General features: G+C 52.4%; 1 protein-coding gene across 1 annotated transcript in view; it reads left to right on the plus strand.

Annotated features, from left to right (window-relative positions):
* Nucleotides 1–21,079, plus strand: part of RAB3GAP1 (RAB3 GTPase activating protein catalytic subunit 1) — a 126,296-nt gene that overhangs the window by 97,811 nt on the left and 7,406 nt on the right. The window contains exons 18-22 of the mRNA XM_069732849.1: nt 5,522–5,659; nt 7,369–7,596; nt 19,463–19,559; nt 19,649–19,752; nt 19,840–19,955. Of these exons, the coding sequence (XP_069588950.1) occupies nt 5,522–5,659; nt 7,369–7,596; nt 19,463–19,559; nt 19,649–19,752; nt 19,840–19,955 (683 nt within the window). The remainder of the gene's footprint in view (nt 1–5,521; nt 5,660–7,368; nt 7,597–19,462; nt 19,560–19,648; nt 19,753–19,839; nt 19,956–21,079) is intronic.

Here is a 21,079-nt window from a genome sequence, read left to right on the forward strand (position 1 = left end):
TTCGGCACTACAAGCAGGTTTGGATAGAAACCTGGGAAGCGTACCTGCTGTGGGACGGAAACAATAACCTCCGAACAAGGAAGGAAGGAAGGTAATGGATGCAAAGAAACCTGAGATCAGAGGAGGATTTTTAGAAGGCGGGATTCAAAGAAGCGATTCCGGGCCGCTAAGCGAACCCTATCTTGTATCCAGAGGATACCACCTCCCTGATCTAGGCGTCCTCCACCGAAGCCAGCCAAGCATCCAAACATCCCTTAAAAAGGCAGGAGATGCCCACCCAAACGGGGAGAAACGCTGGGCCGTTAGCACGAGTTATTATGCCGAAGAAGATCTGCCAGGTCTAGGCCTGGTGGACCAACCCTGGGAGTTGCGGGCACACCGGGAAGGGATAGGCTTAAAGGAAGCCTTTTCTCTAGCCAGACGAAATTGCAGTCTGTGTTAGCTAGAGGAATCTTCCGACGCCGTAAAACAGCGAAGGGACAAAGGGAACTCGTGCTTCCCGTGGCGTCATTAATAATTTGTTCCCTCATGTAAACAGGCCCCCTGGAAGGGCTGTGTGTAGAGCCGAATATTCCGTCGGATGGCCACCATAATGTTGGATGTGTGAGCTGCACAAGCTGCGCATCTAGGGAGGCAGATACCAAATATTTCCCTGCATAGGAAATCCGGTCCGTCAGGTCGGCTAGCTCCCCCGGAGGAGCTCCAGGCGGGGTGCTCTTATAAGGCTGTTTGGTCCATCTATCTATGGTCCCTGAGACCCAGGTAGAGGTAATGGCCAAGGCACAAAGTAGAAGCAGCCGTTACAAAAGGCTGATTTTTCCAGCGGTTCTATAAAAGTATCCTTGGAACCCGTGCCAAGCTGGTAGACAGTCTGGGAACTGACGCACTTCCTGCCGAGGAATCAGTCCAGTTAGCGATAAGCTCAGGAGAGAAGGAATATAGGATGCCGAGACGCTTCCCTGTCTGCAAGCATCTGGTATGGCTCGCATTTCTCCTGGGAAGTACCACCACATATTCAGTGTGTGTGGGGCAAAGATCCTGGAAGGTAGTTTGACCGTCTAAACGAAAACCGCCTATTCTGCGGGTTCCGTAGAGGTATCCATGATGCTTAGGGTCTGGTTGATCGCAACAATAAGGCTATCCAAGTCTGAAACTTCCTCTGCAAACCTGACCGAGGAAGCCCGTCTCTCTCTCTCGATAGAGAGGAGGATCAGGAAGAGGGATCTCACCGGTCCAGACCGGAGGGCAAGATGGAGCGGGAAAGACAGGTGTCAGACGTTCATGGGGCTGATGGTGGATGTCCTGGTCTCCTCCAACCGACAGGCTCTGGGGGGCGAGTGGGTGGGGAATGGAGCTGGGACCGAACATCTAAGCACGCTTGTGTGCTAGGATCATGGTCCTGCCGTCGGATCTATGAGGATACGGGGTGGCAGTACACGCCGTACTCATAGTCAATAATGTGGGATTGCAGGTGTGACTGTTCACCCTGTATCCCTCTGTTCTGTATCTCTTGTGGCCCAAGTTGAACAAGGCTGGACGGAGAATCCTGTGACCCACTAGTGATTGCGGACAGGCACGAATACCAAGGTCGTGACATCCTGGTGAGGTCCGCCCCAGACTGAGACAGAAGGAAAGCCCACCCAGGGATAGGGGTCTCGGCCTCACCTGGGTTAGGGACTCCTGGACAGGGAGTTGCTGCAGAAGAGGAAGCAGGAGGACGGGGACGCTCTCCTTATAGGGGTAGGCCTGGGAGCAGACCCACTAAATGATGCCCGAAGGTTAGGGGAACAGGAGAGGGGAGTAATAGGCTGCATAGCAGAGCTACTCACAGTAATAGTAGAGTCCTGTAGACTGCTCCTGGCTGTAGCTGCGACCGGCATCATGGCACAGGTCCAGGGCACCAGCGATGAGATGGCAACCTAAGGAGGATGCAGGGGACCCCGCCGGAGAAAATAAATCATCCAGATTATTACTCCAACAGCAATATTTAACCCTTTGTTTTTGAACCATCAGCTATAAAGTGGCAGTGGTACCACACACTGGGATTGAACCTGCGACGTCTCGGTTAGTTGCTGGATTCTTGACCGCTGGGCCAGACACTGGGCTTGAAAAGGGCGCTGGAACGTGCGCCCTGCTGCGATGTGGCGCTAAGCAGCGGCGTAGAAATCAGGGGCCCAGGAGCACCAAGATGGTGCCGGTGGGCGGGGAGTAAAGAGATTGTCGGGCGGGAGAAAGCCCGCCCGATGAAAGCGGAAGTGGACGGAGCGCGGCACCGGAAGTAGGCCCGGGCAGAAGCCGGGGCCTAAATTACCGGCCAGCGACCGCCGGAGGAGAGCCGCGGCGCCGGATCAGTGCACCGAAGGTAGAAAAGCAGCGCGGCAGCCTGCCAAGGCTGCCACGCTGGAGAGGATGGAGCGGCTGCTATGAGACACCCGCGGCGCCAGAGCAGTGCGCCGCAGGGAGAAGCGGCGCGGCAGCCTGAGAGGGCTGTCGCGCTGGAGAAAGAAGTGTGGCCCCATTAAAACCCCGGCGCCGGGGAAGCGCGCCGCAGAAAGAAGGGCAGGACAGCTAGTCAGGGCTGTCTCACTGGGGGGAGTGGAGGAAGCGGCGCGGCAGGCTGTAAAGGCCCTGTGCCGGAATAGAAGGCAGAGGGGGCTGCGTGGGAACAGTAATCCCGGGCCGTGCTGCGCAATCTGGGAGCAAGCGACGACCAGGTAATCTGGGAGCCCTAGCCAGAACCCCCCTTGAAAGATTTGGGATGGGAAATACTCACCTCAACTTCCCACGTCGATACTAACCTGAAGAGGAATGAGACGTCCAGGAAGCTGTGATGGACGTCCTCGTCTCCTCCAACCGACAGGCTCTGGAAGGCGAGTGGGTGGGGGACGGAGCCAGGACCGGACTTCTGAGCACGCTGGTGTGCCAGGATCATGGTCCTGCTAAGGGATCTATGAGGATACGGGGTGGCAGTACACGCCGTACTCATAGTCCGTATTGTGGGACTACAGGTGTGACTGTTCACCCTGTATCCCCTTTGAAAACCTGAAAAAGAAACGACGCACATTGAGGTAGATATGGGTCTAATGAAAGACCCGTGTCCACCTCCTACTGACACTAAGCTAAACTGAATATCCTACTTCCTGTCGGTGGGGTGTACACTGCAGAGGAGGAGCTAACTTTTTTATTTGCATAGTGTCAGCCTCCTAGTGGCAGCAGCATACACCCATGGTTCCTGTGTCCCCCAATGAAAGGCGATAGAGAAATTCTTGTTTACACCAAGAGGCTGAAAATCTGTCGGGGTCACACAGGGGCCTGGAGTGTCTGAGAGTCTGACCTTCGGCCACATCTATACCCAGACTTCATGTTCACCCCCAATGTGTGGGTCGTCTGGAAGAAGAAAAACATTGATGCTTCCATGTGAGAACAGCACCACCCCTGTGCGTGGATGAGTCTGGTATTACAGCTCAGCTCTATAGAAGTGCAGGGGCTAAACTGCATTACCACACGCAACCTGTAGACTGGGGGGGCGCTTGTCATGTTTTTCTAATTTTGGAAAAACCCTTTGAATGTCTCATCTGTGCTCGTAGCGCTGATGGCCGCGTGTGCACAGCGCTGACATACACATGTGTATATATATATCCTCGCTCTCTGATTTGCTTTTCCTCCTCCAGAATTTTCTGCTGCTGTGGAAACACGAGACTTTGTCAGTTTCTATGGTAAAATCCGACTTCTCTGAGACATGCGCTTTTCTTCCCTCTACTCCTGCTTAATATAGTGCCTAGGTCTCGCCCCCCACCCTGCCGTGCGTAGACCACCCACCCACCTGCCAGGTAGTGTCAGTAGTGGTAGATGCTTTTAAATGGGGAATTCATATCCACTACATATCACATATATGGGGTGGAGGGTGGTCCTGAACTGTCTGACAATTAGGCTATGTTCACACTTTGCATTGTCCTTCTGCGGGTTCTCACGCAGCGGATTTGATAAATCTGCAGGGCAAAACAACTGCGGTTCTCCCTGCAGATTTATCGCGGTTTGTTCCGCGTTTTCCGCTGCGGGTTTCCGCCTATACTATTGATGCTGCATATGCAGCAATATGCAGTATCAATAGTAATGTTAAAAATAATAAAAATTGGTTATACTCACCCTCTGACGTCCCGATCTCCTCGACGCTGCACCCGGCGGTCCGGTTCCAAAGATGCTGTGCGAGAAGGACCCTTCGTGACGTCACGGTCATGTGACCGCGACGTCACCGCAGGTCCTGGTCGCACAGCAACTCTGACCGGACGGCCGCGTGCAGCGCTGAAGACTTCAGAGGGTGAGTATAACATGATTTTTTATTTTTTAACCCCAAATATGGTTCCCAGGGCCTGGAGGAGAGTCTCCTCTCCTCCACCCCGGGTAGGAACCGCACATTATCCGCTTACTTCCCGCAACGTGGGCACAGCCCCATGCGGGAAGTAAGCGGTTCAATGTATTCCTATGGGTGCAGAATCGCAGCGATTCTGCACAAAGAAGTGACATGCTGCGGGTTGTAAACCGCTGCGTTCCCGCGTGGTTTTTCCCGCAGCATGTGCACAGCGGTTTGCGGTTTCCATAGGGTTTACATGTTACTGTAAACGCTATGGAAACTGCTGCGGACCCGCAGCATCAAAATCGCGGCGGTTCCGCGGTAAAAACCGCAAAGTGTGAATATAGCCTTATTCCATTGAAGACCTCCACCGTCAGCCTCTCCATAAACCTTTTGTGGCTGATAACAGGGAGCAATGGAGTATAAAAGTGTATTCCAACAGTAGGTGTATTCTGAGACATCACATCAGATGATAACATTCTCGGGGGGCTCGTTGAGCTGGAGGCGGAGGACCCTCTATCACTAAAACATCTGCAGCTTTCCAGGATAATAAGTTGTGCATCACTTTCCCTGTATTGCTTGTAAATCTCCGCTTGCTGTCAGTGAATGGAAAGTAGAAGCTGGAAATCTGCCCAGATCCAAACTTTAGGCAATACACTGAGATAATCCGTAGTGGTCCTGAGCGACGGACCCCTCCAACGTGCCCCACAAGGGTGGTTAGTATTTGGTTATTACCCCGGACGTCCCAGGTAGCCCCATTACACTCCGCAGACCAGTCTGCACCATACACATCCTATCCTGGATAGCTCTCCAGCCTGTGACTCTGGGCTGTCAGGACATGCTGGGAGTTGTAGTTTTGCACCACCATCCTATGATTTCCTCTGTATTGTCCTGGACGGCTGAGACCACCCTACATATCAGACCGTACTGTGGAATTACAGACTGCGGCCCCAGATCTATCGGGGGCCGTGCACTTTTTGGAAAGGCTGCGTGCCGTCGCACTCATCCATCACTCACAATGGCGAGCCTTTTGTTAGCGTTTCCCCAGCCGCCTAATTTGAGATTTGCCAATGCCTCAAGTTACCAGGCGTAAAAAATCCTCCGGGAGCGCAGGTCGCAGAAAATGCTGCCGCAGCAAGCACTCAGTTCTGCTTATTTCGGCTGTTTCAGGAGCCAGCGCCTATGACAGAAGACCTGCTCGAGGAACAGTCTGAAGTCCTGGCTAAACTGGGAACCTCAGCGGAAGGGGCGCACCTCCGGGCTCGGATGCAGAGCGCCTGCTTGCTGTCAGACATGGAATCGTTTAAGGTATTTCTGATGTGTCCGGTGCGTTGCGAGGAGCGGGATATAATGTAACGTGTCAATATGTGCGACCCTACGTGTCAGGACAGAATAAAAACCTGCACATCCTTCCCCAGATGCCCCGAGGTGGAGAATTTTAGGGGCTCTCATTCTTGGCCACTGGGGGTGCTGTTTAATTGGAGATTATGGATATGGTTATGGCTTTAATGCCTGATGATTGTCGGTGTGACCGTAAACACTTCTTACACCATGCACCCCCCAAATCAGCTGTCACCGGATGTATATCCATGCCCCGGAGCCCCCTACAGATATCGCCCTGCCCCGGAGCCCCCTACAGATATCGCCCTGCCCCGGAGCCCCCTGCAGATATCACCCAGCCCCGGAGCCCCCTACAGATATCGCCCTGCCCCAGAGCCCCCTTCAGATATCGCCCTGCCCCGGAGCCCCCTGCAGATATCGCCCAGCCCCGGAGCCCCCTGCAGATATCGCCCTGCCCCGGAGCCTCCTGCAGATATCGCCCTGCCCCGGAGCCCCCTGCAGATATCGCCCTGCCCCGGAGCCCCCTGCAGATATCGCCCTGCCCCGGAGCCCCCTGCAGATATCGCCCTGCCCCGGAGCCCCCTGCAGATATCGCCCTGCCCCGGAGCCTCCTGCAGATATCGCCCTGCCCCGGAGCCCCCTGCAGATATCACCCTGCCCCAGAGCCCCCTGCAGATATCGCCCTGCCCCGGAGCCCCCTGCAAATATCGCCCTGCCCCGGAGCCTCCTGCAGATATCGCCCTGCCCCAGAGCCCCCTGCAGATATCGCCCTGCCCCGGAGCCCCCTGCAGATATCACCCTGCCCCAGAGCCGCTTGCAGATATTACCCTGCCCCAGAGCCCCCTGCAGATATCATCCTTCCCTGGAGCCCCCTGCAGATATCACCCTGCCCCAGAGCCCCCTGCATATATTACCCTGCCCCAGAGCCCCCTGCAGATATCATCCTTCCCTGGAGCCCCCTGCAGATATCACCCTGCCCGGAGCCCCCTGCAGGTATCACTCTGCCCCAGAGCCCCCTGTAGAAATTACTCTCTTCCGGAGCCCCCTGCAAATATCACCCTGCCCCGGAGCCCCCTGCAGATATTGCCCTGCCCTGGAGCCCCCTGCAGGTATCACCCTGCCCCGGAGCTCCCTGCAGATATTGCCCTGCCCTGGAGCCCCCTGCAGGTATCACCCTGCCCCGGGGCCCCCTGCAGATATCACCCTGCCCCGGAGCCCCCTGCAGATATCGCCCTGCCCCGGAGCCCCCTGCAGATATCGACCTGCCCCGGAGCCCTCTGCAGATATCGCCCTGCCCTGGAGCCCCCTGCAGATATCGACCTGCCCCGGAGCCCTCTGCAGATATCGCCCTGCCCTGGAGCCCCCTGCAGATATCGCCCTGCCCTGGAGCCCCCTGCAGATATCAACCTGCCCCGGAGCCCCCTGCAGACATCGCCCTGCCCTGGAGCCCCCTGCAGATATCGCCCTGCCCCGGAGCCCCCTGCAGATATCACCGTGCCCCGGAGCCCCCTGCATATATCGTCCCGGAGCCCCCTGCAGTTATCGCCCTGCCCCAGAGCCCCCTGCAGGTATCACCCTGCCCCGGAGCCCCCTGCAGGTATCACCCTGCCCCGGAGCCCCCTACAGATGTGCTGCCATTTTCCTCCCCAGTGATTTGTATGGCTGCTCTTCCGCAGGCTGCCAACCCCGGCTGCTGTCTGGAGGACTTCGTCAGGTGGTACTCCCCGCGGGATTACATCGAGGAGGAAGCGGAGGACGAAAGTGGCAACAGAGTCATCAAAGGGGAACTGAGCGCCAGGATGAAAATCCCCAATAACATGTGGGTGGAAGCCTGGGAGACGGCCCGACCGACGCCTGCACGCCGGCAGCGCAGATTATTCGATGACACGAAGGAGGCAGAAAAGGTGAGAAGTCAGAGGTCTGATTCTTGTTAAAGTGACTTTACTTAAAGTGGGAATTAAAGGGATTGTCCATGATTTAAAGATAGATGAACTATGCTAAGGATAGGAAATCGGCATCAGATCAGTGGGGTCCAACACCCGGCAGCTCGGGAACTGCAAACAGCTGATCAATGGGGGGCCGAGTGTCTGACCCCCAACAATCTGACATTGATGACCTATTCTAGCGATATAAATCTATGGATAACCCCTTTAAGAATGGTGAACACCTTGTGATTTTGGGGCTCTGTCCCCTGCTATTACTCAGACATATCTCGCTGCACGTAGAGGTGGTGACTCGGGATCAGTGGTGCAGGGATGTTACTGTGTATGAGGGGAAGGATTCCCAGTAAGGGCTCGTGTGGCCGCTGGTTCCATCAGCATTGATTTCTGTAACCAGTGACTTCTGTAAAGCGGCCGGTGAGTGCTCCTCTCCTGTGATAACCAGGACCGACCTTCATCTTAGGCTACTTTCACACTAGCGTTAACTGCAATCCGTCACAATGCGTCGTTTTGCAGAAAAAACGCATCCTGCAAAAGTGCTTGCAGGATGCGTTTTTTGCCCATAGACTTGTATTGACGACACATTGCGACGGATTACCACACGTCGCATACGTCGTGCTACGGATGCGTCGTTCTTTGGCGGACCGTCGGTACAAAAAAACGCTACATGTAACGTTTTTTTCTCTATCGCCTTTCATTGGGGGACACAGGAACCATGGGTGTATGCTGCTGCTGCCACTAGGAGGCTGACACTATGCAAATAAAAAAGTTAGCTCCTCCTCTGCAGTGTACACCCCACCGACAGGAAGCAGGATATTCAGTTTAGCTTAGTGTCAGTAGGAGGTGGACACGGGTCTTTCATTGGACCCTTATCTACCTCAATGTGCGTCGTTTCTTTTCAGGTTTCTCCGGAGGGATACAGGGTGAACAGTCACACCTGTACTCCCACAATGCGGACTATGAGTACGGTGTGTACTGCCACCCCGTATCCTCATAGATCCCTCTCCAGGACCAAGATCCTAGCACACAAGCGTGCTTAGAAGTCCGGTCCTGGCTCCGTCCCCCACCCACTCACCCACCAGAGCCTGTCGGTTGGAGGAGACGAGGACGTCCATCACAGCTCCGTGGACGTCTCTTCCCCTCAGGTTAGTAGCAGACTAGGTGAGTATTTTCCCTATATCCCCCAGACCTTTCCCTGCCCACCCTCAGTGTGGGGGAGTAGAGGTTCCTAAGGCGCGCTGCACGACCCTTTATGGCGGCGCTGACCTTATTTTAATAGGGATCCCAGGGGCCCCTAGATGAGCTTATCTTGCGCGGTGGTGCCGCCGCACTTCCCCCCTTAGCTAATCCCCCTCATCCCTGCGGCCGCTCTTTTCGGCAGCCGCTATGTCACCTCTTACAGGGGCACCGCTTCCCCTGCGGCTGCAATGTATCCTGTGCCTGCGCGGCGGCCTTGGCAGGCTGCTGCGCTACTTACTTCCTACGGGCTTGGCGCTGCGAGGCGGCGTCTCCTCTATCCAGCGGCACTGACCTAATTTAGGCCCCGGCTTCGGCCGGGGCCTACTTCGGCGCCGCGACCCTGGCAATTTCGGTCCCTCTGGTGGCCCTGGCAGGCGGCCGTGCTGCTCTGCGGCGCTCTGCTCCAGGACCGCGGTCTCTTTTCCGGCGGCGCCGGCCTCTAATTTAGGTCCTGGCTTCTGCCGGGGCCTACTTCCGGTACCGCGCTCCTTCACTTCCGCTTTTTTCGGGCGGGCTTTCTCCCGCCCGACAATCTCTTTACTCCCCGCCCACCGGCGCCATCTTGGTACACCCGGGCCCATGACTTCTTTGCCGCTGCTTGGCGCCACATCGCAGCAGGGCGCACGCTCCAGTGCCCTTTCAGCGGTCACCATCGGCAGTTCATCCAGACTGCAGCCGAGTCCAGCACACGCTTTCTCCGGCGGGGTCCCCTGCAGCCTCCTTAGGTTGCCGTCTCATCGCTGGTGCCCTGGACCTGTGCCATGTTGCCGGTCGCAGCTACAGCTGGGAGCAGTCTACAGGACTCTACTATTTTTGTGAGTAGCTCTGCTATGCAGTCTATTACTCCCCTCTCCTGTTCCCCTAACCTTCGGGCATCATTTAATGGGTCTGCTCCTAGTCCTATCCTATAAGGAGAGCGTTCCCGTCCTCCTGCTTCCTCTTGTCAGCTGCAGCAACTCCCTGTCCAGGAGTCCCTACCCCGGGTGAGACCGAGATCCATGGCTATCCCTGGGTGGGCTTTTCCCTTTGTCTCAGTCTGGGGCGGACCTCACCAGGATGTCACGTACTTGGTGTCCGTGCCCGACCGCAATTTCTAGTGGGTCACAGGATTCTCTGTCCAGCCCTGTTCAACTCAGGCTACAAGAGCACCCACATTATGGACTATGAGTACGCCATGTACTGCCACCCCGTATCCTCATAGATCCGACAGTAGGACCATGATCCTAGCACACAAGCGTGCTTAGAGGTTCGGTCCCAGCTCCATTCCCCACCCACTCGCCCTCCAGAGCCTGTCGGTTGGAGGAGACCAGGACGTCCACCATCAGCCCCATGGACGTCTGACACCTTTCTTTCCTGCTCCATCTTGCCCTCTGGTCTGGACCTGTGAGATCCCTCTTCCTGATCCTCCTCTCTCGAGAGAGAGAGAGGGAGAAGGGCTTCCTCGGTCATGTTTGCAGAGGAAGTTTCAGATGCGATCAACCAGACCCTAAGCATCATGGATACCTCTACGGAACCCGCAGAACAGGCAGTTTTCGTTTAGACGGTCAAACCACCTTCCAAGGTCTTTGCCCCACACACTGAATTTGTAGTAGTACTTGCCAGGGGAAATGCGAGCCATACCAGATGCTGTCAGACAGGGAAGCATCTCGGCATCCTATATTCCTTCTCTCCTGAGCTCATCGCTAACTGGACTGATTCCTCGGCAATTCTGGACTCGTCACTTCCCAGACTGTCTACCAACTCGGCATGGGTTCAAAGGATATAATTTTAGATCCGCTGGATAAATCAGCCTTTGAAACGGCTGCTTCTACTTTGTACCTCGGCTATTGCCTCTACCTGGGTCTCAGGGACCATAGATAGATGGACCAAACAGCCTTGTAAGAGCACCCCGGCTGGAGCTCCTCCGGGGGAGCTAGCTGGCCTGACAGACCAAATTTCCTATGCAGGTAAATATTTGGTATCTGCCTCCCTAGATGCGCGGCTTGTGCAGTTCACGCGTCCAGCAATATGGTGGCCATCCGACGCAGCAGGTGGACTTGTCTTCAAGAAGTCCCTTACCGGCCTCCCCTTCCAGGGGGCCTGTCTCTTTGGCTACATGCTGGAACAAAGTATTAATGACGCCACGGGAGGCACGGGTTCCCTTTGTCCTTTCGCTGTTTTGCGGCGTCGGAAGATTCTTCTAGCTAACACACACTGCGATTTCGTCTGGCTAGAGAAAAGGCTTTACGCCTATCCCTTCCCGGCGTTCCCGCAACTCCCATGGTTGGTCCACCAGGCCTAGACCTGGCAGATCTTCCTCGGCATAATTCGTGCTAACGGCCCAGCGTTTCTTCCAGTTTGGGCAGGCATCCCCTGCCTTCTTCAGGGATGTTTGGTTGGCTTCGGTGGAGGACGCTTAGATCAGGGAGGTGGTATCCTCCGGATACAGGATACGGTTCGCTTCGCGGCCCGGAATTGCTTCTTCGAATCCCGCCCTCTGAAAATCCTCCTCTGATCCCAGATTTCTTTGCGTCCATTTCCTTCTTTGTTTGTTCGGAGGTTATTGTTTCCGTCCTACAGCTGGTACGCTTCTCAGGTTTCTATTCAAACCTGCTTGTAGTGCCGAAGAAGAGCTGCGCTGTTCGACCCATTCTGTCTCTGAAGTTAGTGAACAGAAGGTTCCGCCTGCGGCATTTCAAGATGAAGTTCCTCTGTTCAGTCCTGGCTTCCATGGATCCACAGGAATTCCTGTGCTCCATGGATATTCAAGAAGCCTTGCTCCATGTCCTGTTTTTCCTTGAGTATCAGGGGCCTAGTGCTCATTCCATACCTTGTTGTCATCCTCATCAAGCCTCAGGCCCAGAAGAGTCTGACCATCGTCCTCGTCTCCCTGTCCCGTTTCTGGTGACTGGCCAACAGAACAAAGTCTTGTCTCGTTCCGAGTCAGCGTCTCGTACTCTTAGGCATGTTCTTCGACACCGCCGGGGGTTTATCCTCGCGAGAAGCAGGCAATTCTCCACACGGAGCTCGCTCTCTGCAGGGCCCTCGGCTGCCTTCCTTCCGTTCAGCTACGACGTTTCTGTGATGCATGGTGACAGCTCCGTAAGCGTTCTCTTTTGCGCGGTTCCACGTGAGACCAATTCAGCAGGCCATCCTTCCTCAGTGGGACACGTCTGTACTGTCTCTGGATCCTCCAGTCCGACCGATTCTAATAGCCTCTCAACTGGTAGCTGTCATCCCCTCTCATTCCCCAGGTCCGGTCCTCCCAAGGCAGGTGGTGACGACGGTCACCAGCCTTCCTGGCTGGGGTTCATTTTCTCGCCATCCGTCATTGAAGGGGGCGTTGGTCAGAGCAAGAGTCCTCTCCGCCGTTCGATACCCTTGAGATAGGGGCCTTTCTTCTATCCCTGAGTCTCTGGGAAAGGCTTCTCAGAGGTCTGCCAGTCAGAATCCAGACGTCCAATGCCTCAGCTGTGACTTACGTCATCCGCCAGGGAGGGAATCAGTCTCTTGGCAATGACGGAGGTATCTATTATCCTCCTCTGGGCAGAGGCGACTGTCTCTGCACTATCTGCAGTGCTTATCCCCGGCGTGGTTTACTAGGCCGCAGTGTTTTCTCTGCCGCGACGGTCTTGCGGCAGGACAGGGGTCCCTGATTCAGGAGGTCTTCCTTCAAATTTGCCTTGGATGAGGAACTCTGGACACGGATCTCCTGTTTAGGAAGGTTCCACCGTTTGTTTCCAAGTCCGCGATCCTCTTGTTGTGGATACCGATACTTTGACCATTCCTGTGTCGCAATTTGTACTTCCCTTTCTGTTCCTCCCTTCCCTTTCTTACCAGGCTGTTGGAGATCAAGGCGGAGGGGGTGCCGGTCATTCTGACCGCACCACATTGGCCCAGAAGGGTCTGGTTCGCTGAGATCGCCCATCTCCTCGCGAACTCCCACTGGAGGCCCCCAGTCTGGTCAGATCTTCTGTACCAGGGACCCATCTGCCACAGAATTCTTGGTGGCTCAAGTTAACAGCTTTGCAGTTGAAACCTTCCATTTTGGCCGTTTTCTCTAGACAGAACTTGATGCCGGTCTTGCCCTTAGTTCTCTGAAGGGTCAGATGCAACCCTTTCCATCCTTTTTCTGAAGTCCCTTTCAGAGGTCCTTAGCTACTGGCTATCACGGTACAAAGATTTATATACGTCCCGTTCTCAGATCAGACCTTTTTCTCCAAGGTGTGGCGCATGCGGCTCTCCCGTACCAGACTCCCGCGGATCCCAGGGACCTCAATCTTGTTTCTGGAGGCTCAGTGAGGTTCCCCCTTTGAACCTCCCCATGAGGCCTCACTGTCTGTTCTGTCCCGCAAGGTGGTGTTTCTGGGGCCCATCACCTCCATTAGGCGCGCCTCGGAGTTGGTGGCTCTCCTGTCGCCCCATTTCTTGGTTCTTCACCGGGATAAGGTAGTTTTACGGCCTTCGTCACCTTTTCTTCCCAGGTTGGTGTCCTCCTTTTACTTGCATAAAACCGTACTTCCCACCTTTTGTCCTGCTCTGATCGATTCTCTGGGGCATTCGCTGAACAGGCTAGACCTGGTCATGGCGGTGAGGATCTATTTGTCTAGGACCGCCTTCTTTAGGAATACGGACTGTCTTTTGTCATTCCAGACGGTACGCCAAGAGGCCTGCCGGCCTCCAAGGTTACGATTGTTCTCTGGATCAGACCTGACATTCAGGAGGCTCACCGGGTCAAGACCAGAGTGATTCCTCTTGGTGTTAAGACTCACTCTGCCCCGAGCAATGGGCACCTCCTGGGCGGTACTCCATGGGGCATCCCCATTACAACTTTGCTTGGCGGCAACCTGGTGTCGACAGTTGCCAGTTTAGGCGGAAGGATCTTGCAGGCGGCAGTGGTGATTCTTCCGACCTGAATGGAGTTTTTCTGCTGTTCCCACCCCAGGGACTGCTTTGGGACGTCCCATGGTTCCTGTGTCCCCCAATGAAAGGCGATAGAGAAAACAGGATTTTTGGTTGCTTACCGTAAAATCTGTTTCTCGGAGCCTTCATTGGGGGACACAGCACCCTCCCAAGTTGAACAGCTCTGTTTATTGTGTTATACTGTTAAGGTTTGTGTTCTTTGAACGCTCTTTGAGTGTTTGAAGCTGTTAGACTGTAAAGCGCTGCTTAAGTTGGTTGGCGCTGTATAAATGAAGATTATTATTATTCTTTCTCTTCTACACGTTGCTTCTCCTACTGCTTTCTCACTAACTGAATATCCTGCTTCCTGTCGGTAGGGTGTACACTGCAGAGGAGGAGCTAACTTTTTTATTTCCATAGTGTCAGCCTCCTAGTGGCAGCAGCATACACCCATGGTTCCTGTGTCCCCCAATGAAGGCTCCGAGAAACAGATTTTACGGTAAGCAACCAAAAATCCTGTTTTGTGCGACGTGTCCGTCTTTTCCTCCGCCCCCTCCTCCCCGCACCTCACAATGGGGCAGCGGATGCGCTGAAAAGCAGCATCCGCTGCACCCGTTGTGCGGCGGAGACAACGCTAGCGTCGGTAACCTCGGCCCGACGCACTCGGACCTCCCCTCCCCCAGTCGGATCAGTAATTAATTATCTGGATGTCGCCGGATTTCTCCATTTTTCATCTCAGAGATTTATAGCACAGGAAAGATATGAACATAACAAGTAATGTCGGCCAACAGCCGCTCCTCCCGTCCTTCCCCGTCCACGTGCACACCTCATAGAGGCAGAACAGTAAGCTGCAGCAGAATAGTGAGTGCAGCTCTGGAGTATAATACAGGAGGTAACTCAGGATCAGTAATGTAATATATGTACACAGTGACTGCACCAGCAGAATAGTGAGTGCGGCTCTGGAGTATAATACAGGATGTAACTCAGGATCAGTAATACACAGTGACTGCACCAGCAGAATAGTGAGTGCAGCTCTGGAGTATTATACAGGATGTAACTCAGGATCAGTAATGTAATGTATGTACCCAGTGACTGCACCAGCAGAATAGTGAGTGCAGCTCTGGGGTATAATACAGGATGTAACTCAGGATCAGTAATGTAATGTATGTACACAGTGACTGCACCAGCAGAATAGTGAGTGCAGCTCTGGAGTATAATCCAGGATGTAACTCAGGATCAGTAATGTAATGTATGTACCCAGTGACTGCACCAGCAGAATAGTGAGTGCAGCTCTGGGGTATAATACAGGATGTAACTCAGGATCAGTAATGTAATGTATGTACACAGTGACTGCACCAGCAGAATAGTGAGTGCAGCTCTGGAGTATAATACAGGATGTAACTCAGGATCAGTAATACACAGTGACTGCACCAGCAGAATAGTGAGTGCAGCTCTGGGGTACAATACAGGAGGTAACTCAGGATCAGTAATGTAATGTATGTACACAGTGACTGCACCAGCAGAATAGTGAGTGCAGCTCTGGAGTATAATACAGGATGTAACTCAGGATCAGTAATGTATGTACACAGTGACTGCACCAGCAGAATAGTGAGTGCAGCTCTGAAGTATAATACAGGATGTAACTCAGGATCAGTAATGTAATGTATGTACACAGTGACTGCACCAGCAGAATAGTGAGTGCAGCTCTGGGGTACAATACAGGATGTAACTCATGATCAGTAATGTAATGTATGTACACAGTGACTGCACCAGCAGAATAGTGAGTGCAGCTCTGGGGTATAATACAGGATGTAACTCAGGATCAGTAATGTAATGTATGTACACAGTGACTGCACCAGCAGAATAGTGAGTGCAGCTCTGGGGTATAATACAGGATGTAACTCAGGATCAGTAATGTAATGTATGTACACAGTGACTGCACCAGCAGAATAGTGAGTTCAGCTCTGGAGTATAATACAGGATGTAACTCAGGATCAGTAATACACAGTGACTGCACCAGCAGAATAGTGAGTGCAGCTCTGCGGTACAATACAGGAGGTAACTCAGGATCAGTAATGTAATGTATGTACACAGTGACTGCACCAGCAGAATAGTGAGTGCAGCTCTGGGGTATAATACAGGATGTAACTCAGGATCAGTAATGTAATGTATGTACACAGTGACTGCACCAGCAGAATAGTGAGTGCAGCTCTGGAGTATAATACAGGATGTAACTCAGGATCAGTAATGTAATGTATGTACACAGTGACTGCACCAGCAGAATAGTGAGTGCAGCTCTGGGATATAATCCAGGATGTAACTCAGGATCAGTAATGTAATGTATGTACATAGTGACTGCACCAGCAGAATAGTGAGTGCAGCTCTGGAGTATAATACAGGATGTAACTCAGGATCAGTAATGTAATGTATGTACACAGTGACTGCACCAGCAGAATAGTGAGTGCAGCTCTGGAGTATAATACAGGATGTAACTCAGGATCAGTAATGTAATGTATGTACACAGTGACTGCACCAGCAGAATAGTGAGTGCAGCTCTGGGGTATAATACAGGAGGTAACTCAGGATCAGTAATGTAATGTATGTACACAGTGACTGCAGCAGCAGAATAGTGAGTGCAGCTCTGGAGTATAATACAGGAGGTAACTCAGGATCAGTAATGTAATGTATGTACCCAGTGACTGCACCAGCAGAATAGTGAGTGCAGCTCTGGGGTATAATACAGGATGTAACTCAGGATCAGTAATGTAATGTATGTACACAGTGACTGCACCAGCAGAATAGTGAGTGCAGCTCTGGAGTATAATACAGGATGTAACTCAGGATCAGTAATGTAATGTATGTACACAGTGACTGCACCAGCAGAATAGTGAGTGCAGCTCTGGGATATAATACAGGATGTAACTCAGGATCAGTAATGTAATGTATGTACATAGTGACTGCACCAACAGAATAGTGAGTGCAGCTCTGGAGTATAATACAGGATGTAACTCAGGATCAGTAATGTAATGTATGTACACAGTGACTGCACCAGCAGAATAGTGAGTGCAGCTCTGGGGTATAATACAGGATGTAACTCAGGATCAGTAATGTAATGTATGTACACAGTGACTGCACCAGCAGAATAGTGAGTGCTGCTCTGGAGTATAATACAGGATGTAACTCAGGATCAGTAATGTAATGTATGTACACAGTGACTGCACCAGCAGAATAGTGAGTGCAGCTCTGGAGTATAATGCAGGATGTAACTCAGGATCAGTAATGTATGTACACAGTGACTGCACCAGCAGAATAGTGAGTGCAGCTCTGGGGTATAATACAGGATGTAACTCAGGATCAGTAATGTAATGTATGTACACAGTGACTGCACCAGCAGAATAGTGAGTGCTGCTCTGGAGTATAATACAGGATGTAACTCAGGATCAGTAATGTAATGTATGTACACAGTGACTGCAGCAGCAGAATAGTGAGTGCTGCTCTGGAGTATAATACAGGATGTAACTCAGGATCAGTAATGTAATGTATGTACATAGTGACTGCACCAACAGAATAGTGAGTGCAGCTCTGGAGTATAATACAGGATGTAACTCAGGATCAGTAATGTAATGTATGTACACAGTGACTGCACCAGCAGAATAGTGAGTGCAGCTCTGGGGTATAATACAGGATGTAACTCAGGATCAGTAATGTAATGTATGTACACAGTGACTGCACCAGCAGAATAGTGAGTGCTGCTCTGGAGTATAATACAGGATGTAACTCAGGATCAGTAATGTAATGTATGTACACAGTGACTGCACCAGCAGAATAGTGAGTGCAGCTCTGGAGTATAATGCAGGATGTAACTCAGGATCAGTAATGTATGTACACAGTGACTGCACCAGCAGAATAGTGAGTGCAGCTCTGGGGTATAATACAGGATGTAACTCAGGATCAGTAATGTAATGTATGTACACAGTGACTGCAGCAGCAGAATAGTGAGTGCTGCTCTGGAGTATAATACAGGATGTAACTCAGGATCAGTAATGTAATGTATGTACACAGTGACTGCACCAGCAGAATAGTGAGTGCAGCTCTGGAGTATAATGCAGGATGTAACTCAGGATCAGTAATGTATGTACACAGTGACTGCACCAGCAGAATAGTGAGTGCAGCTCTGGGGTATAACACAGGATGTAACTCAGGATCAGTAATGTAATGTATGTACACAGTGACTGCAGCAGCAGAATAGTGAGTGCAGCTCTGGGGTATAATACAGGATGTAACTCAGGATCAGTAATGTAATGTATGTACACAGTGACTGCAGCAGCAGAATAGTGAGTGCTGCTCTGGAGTATAATACAGGATGTAACTCAGGATCAGTAATGTAATGTATGTACACAGTGACTGCACCAGCAGAATAGTGAGTGCAGCTCTGGGGTATAATACAGGATGTAACTCAGGATCAGTAATGTAATGTATGTACACAGTGACTGCACCAGCAGAATAGTGAGTGCAGCTCTGGGGTATAACACAGGATGTAATGTGGTCGGCTTCTTTTCTAGGACACTTCTGGTTAGTGCGGTGTCGCTCCCGTTTGTGTCTGATTTCTTCTTCAGTGAATTTCCCATTCTTGCTCCCTCCCAGTTTACGCTGGTGCAGTCTCCGGTATTTCTGCCGCTTCATCTTTATTTCCTTTATTTATAGTTTGTTTTTGTAAAGCAATAAATACAAATGTACTTAAGAAAATACAGCCGTCCGCTCTGGTTTCCATGGCAGCGACATGCGGAGAATGTGGCCGCATTGTTCAGGCTCTTATTCTGCAGTATGGGCATTAGCCGCGTTTCGTCCTCACTTTCTCCCGTGTGTACGGAGCGGTGGCACAATGAGCAGCGGTCGGCCCCGGCACTCCAGGCCTCTGCTCTCGCCCGATTCTCATCTACTTTGTACTTTGTATTTGTCTGGAAACTTGAGGATTCTCTGACTTGATCTTTGGCTACTAAAATGCATGAACTAATTAAAATACAGAATCACAAAAAGGGCAAAGTAACGAACATAAGAAAATCTGAAAAGCATTTTTTTTTTAAACAGTTGTTCTGTAAAAAAAATAAATAAGATCAATCTAGCCCCAATCTATCAGATGAAGCATAACTTACTGGGGGTCTGATAGCGATCCTGAGATCGGGGCTTTCTAGCCTCATCCTGAATGGAGCGGAGGCGCACGAGCTCGATTTCACTGTGTTTATTGTCTATAGGACTGCTGGAAATAGCACTGCACGAGGGCGTCGCATCGCCCGGCAGTCCCATCAGGCGGCAGTCGCGTCGCCCCGCAGTCCCATCACGCAGCCGTCTCATCCCGCGGCAGTCCCATCGCCCGGCAGTCCCATCAGGTGGCAGTCCCATCACGAGGTCATCCCATCGCCCTGTAGTCCCATCACATGCCAGTCTCATAGTCAGTGAATGCAGAGGAGGCCGGTCATGCGCCTCTGCTCCTTCGTGCAGGCCGGGGTTGCTGTGCTGTTCATAGGCCTCCAGAGCTCCAATCTCAGGCTCAGTCGAACCCCCGGTGATCAGCAAGATCCTGAGGGAAGAGGATGCCATGATTTTGTGGGAATCACCCTATAATATCTTTCCCCCGTATGTTGGAGATGACTTGTGGGAGTATGGCCTTCTTTAGGGACCTGAGATGACCATTTCACCCTCTACACTTTAGGTTCTCCATTACTTGGCCGTCCAGAAACCCGCAGACCTGACCCGCCATCTCCTCCCATGCGTCATCCATGCTGCTCTTCTCAAGGTCAAAGAAGAAGGTGACTCCACTCCTCACCCCATATTACACGACATCGTACCTTCCTATAGACGATGGTGGTTGTACTCACGTCCTCTGCTCTTTCTACAGAAATAGGGGAAGATATTCCTTCTGTGAAGTCTTCGATAAAACGCATCATCTCGCATTCCAGTAAAGTTCTGCGCTTCCCTGGGCCCGAAGACAAGAAGTTGGAGGTGAGGGGCCGGGTGTCCATGAACGGGTGGCGAAGTCTCGGCAGATTTTTATGGGGTTCATGAGTTCCCTCTCTTTTTGTTTCCCAGGATATAATCAACCAAATCATTAATGTGGAGGCCACCATCGCCAGAGCTCGGTCGCTCAAGGTCAAGTTCGGGACGGACCGATGTGACGACGCAGAGGGAAAGGAAGATCTAGAGAAGTATTTATGATGCAGAGCGCCATCTGCAGTGATGGACGAGGCAGTGCAGATCCTCGATGCTGGTCGTAGACATAAGATAAAAGGGTCCATCCTACATGAAGAACTGCCAAAACAATTTGCAGGACCATGGTCCAGTGGCCACGTTGGTAGCCCAGAGCCCTGCAAAACTCCTTCTACCTGCTTGTATCCTATTAGTAGGCCCTGCGACCACAGCAAAACGCACGTCATAATATCGTAGGGGCCACTAGTGATTCGTGGGCCCACATCATAACATCATGGGCGCCACTAGTGATTCATGGGCCCACATCATAACATCGTGGGGGCCACTAGTGATTCATGGGCCCACATCATAACATCGTGGGGGTCACTAGTGATTCGTGGGCCCACATCATAACATCGTGGGGTCACTAGTGATTCCTTGGCCCACATCATAACATCGTGGGGCCACTAGTGATTCATGGGCCCACATCATAACATCGTGGGGGCCACTAGTGATTCATGGGCCCACATCATAACATCGTGGGGGCCACTAGTGATTCATGGGCCCACATCATAACATCGTGGGGGCCACTAGTGATTCATGGGCCCACATCATTGTGGGGGCCACTAGTGATTCGTGGGCCCACATCATATCGTGGGGGCCACTAGTGATTCATGGGCCCACATCATAACATCATGGGGTCCACTAGTGATTCATGGGCCCACATCATAACATCGTGGGGGCCACTAGTGATTCATGGGCCCACATCATAACATCGTGGGGGCCACTAGTGATTCATGGGCCCACATCATAACATCGTGGGGTCCACTAGTGATTCATGGGCCCACATCATAACATCGTGGGGGCCACTAGTGATTCATGGGCCCACATCATAACATCGTGGGGGCCACTAGTGATTCATGGGCCCACATCATAACATCGTGGGGGCCACTAGTGATTCATGGGCCCACATCATAACATCGTGGGGGCCACTAGTGATTCATGGGCCCACATCATAACATCGTGGGGGCCACTAGTGATTCATGGGCCCACATCATAACATCGTGGGGTCCACTAGTGATTCGTGGGCCCACATCATAACATCGTGGGGGCCACTAGTGATTCGTGGGCCCACATCATAACA

The sequence above is a fragment of the Ranitomeya imitator genome, chromosome 7 (assembly GCF_032444005.1).
Source record: "Ranitomeya imitator isolate aRanImi1 chromosome 7, aRanImi1.pri, whole genome shotgun sequence".
In the NCBI taxonomy this organism is placed as follows: domain Eukaryota; kingdom Metazoa; phylum Chordata; class Amphibia; order Anura; family Dendrobatidae; genus Ranitomeya; species Ranitomeya imitator.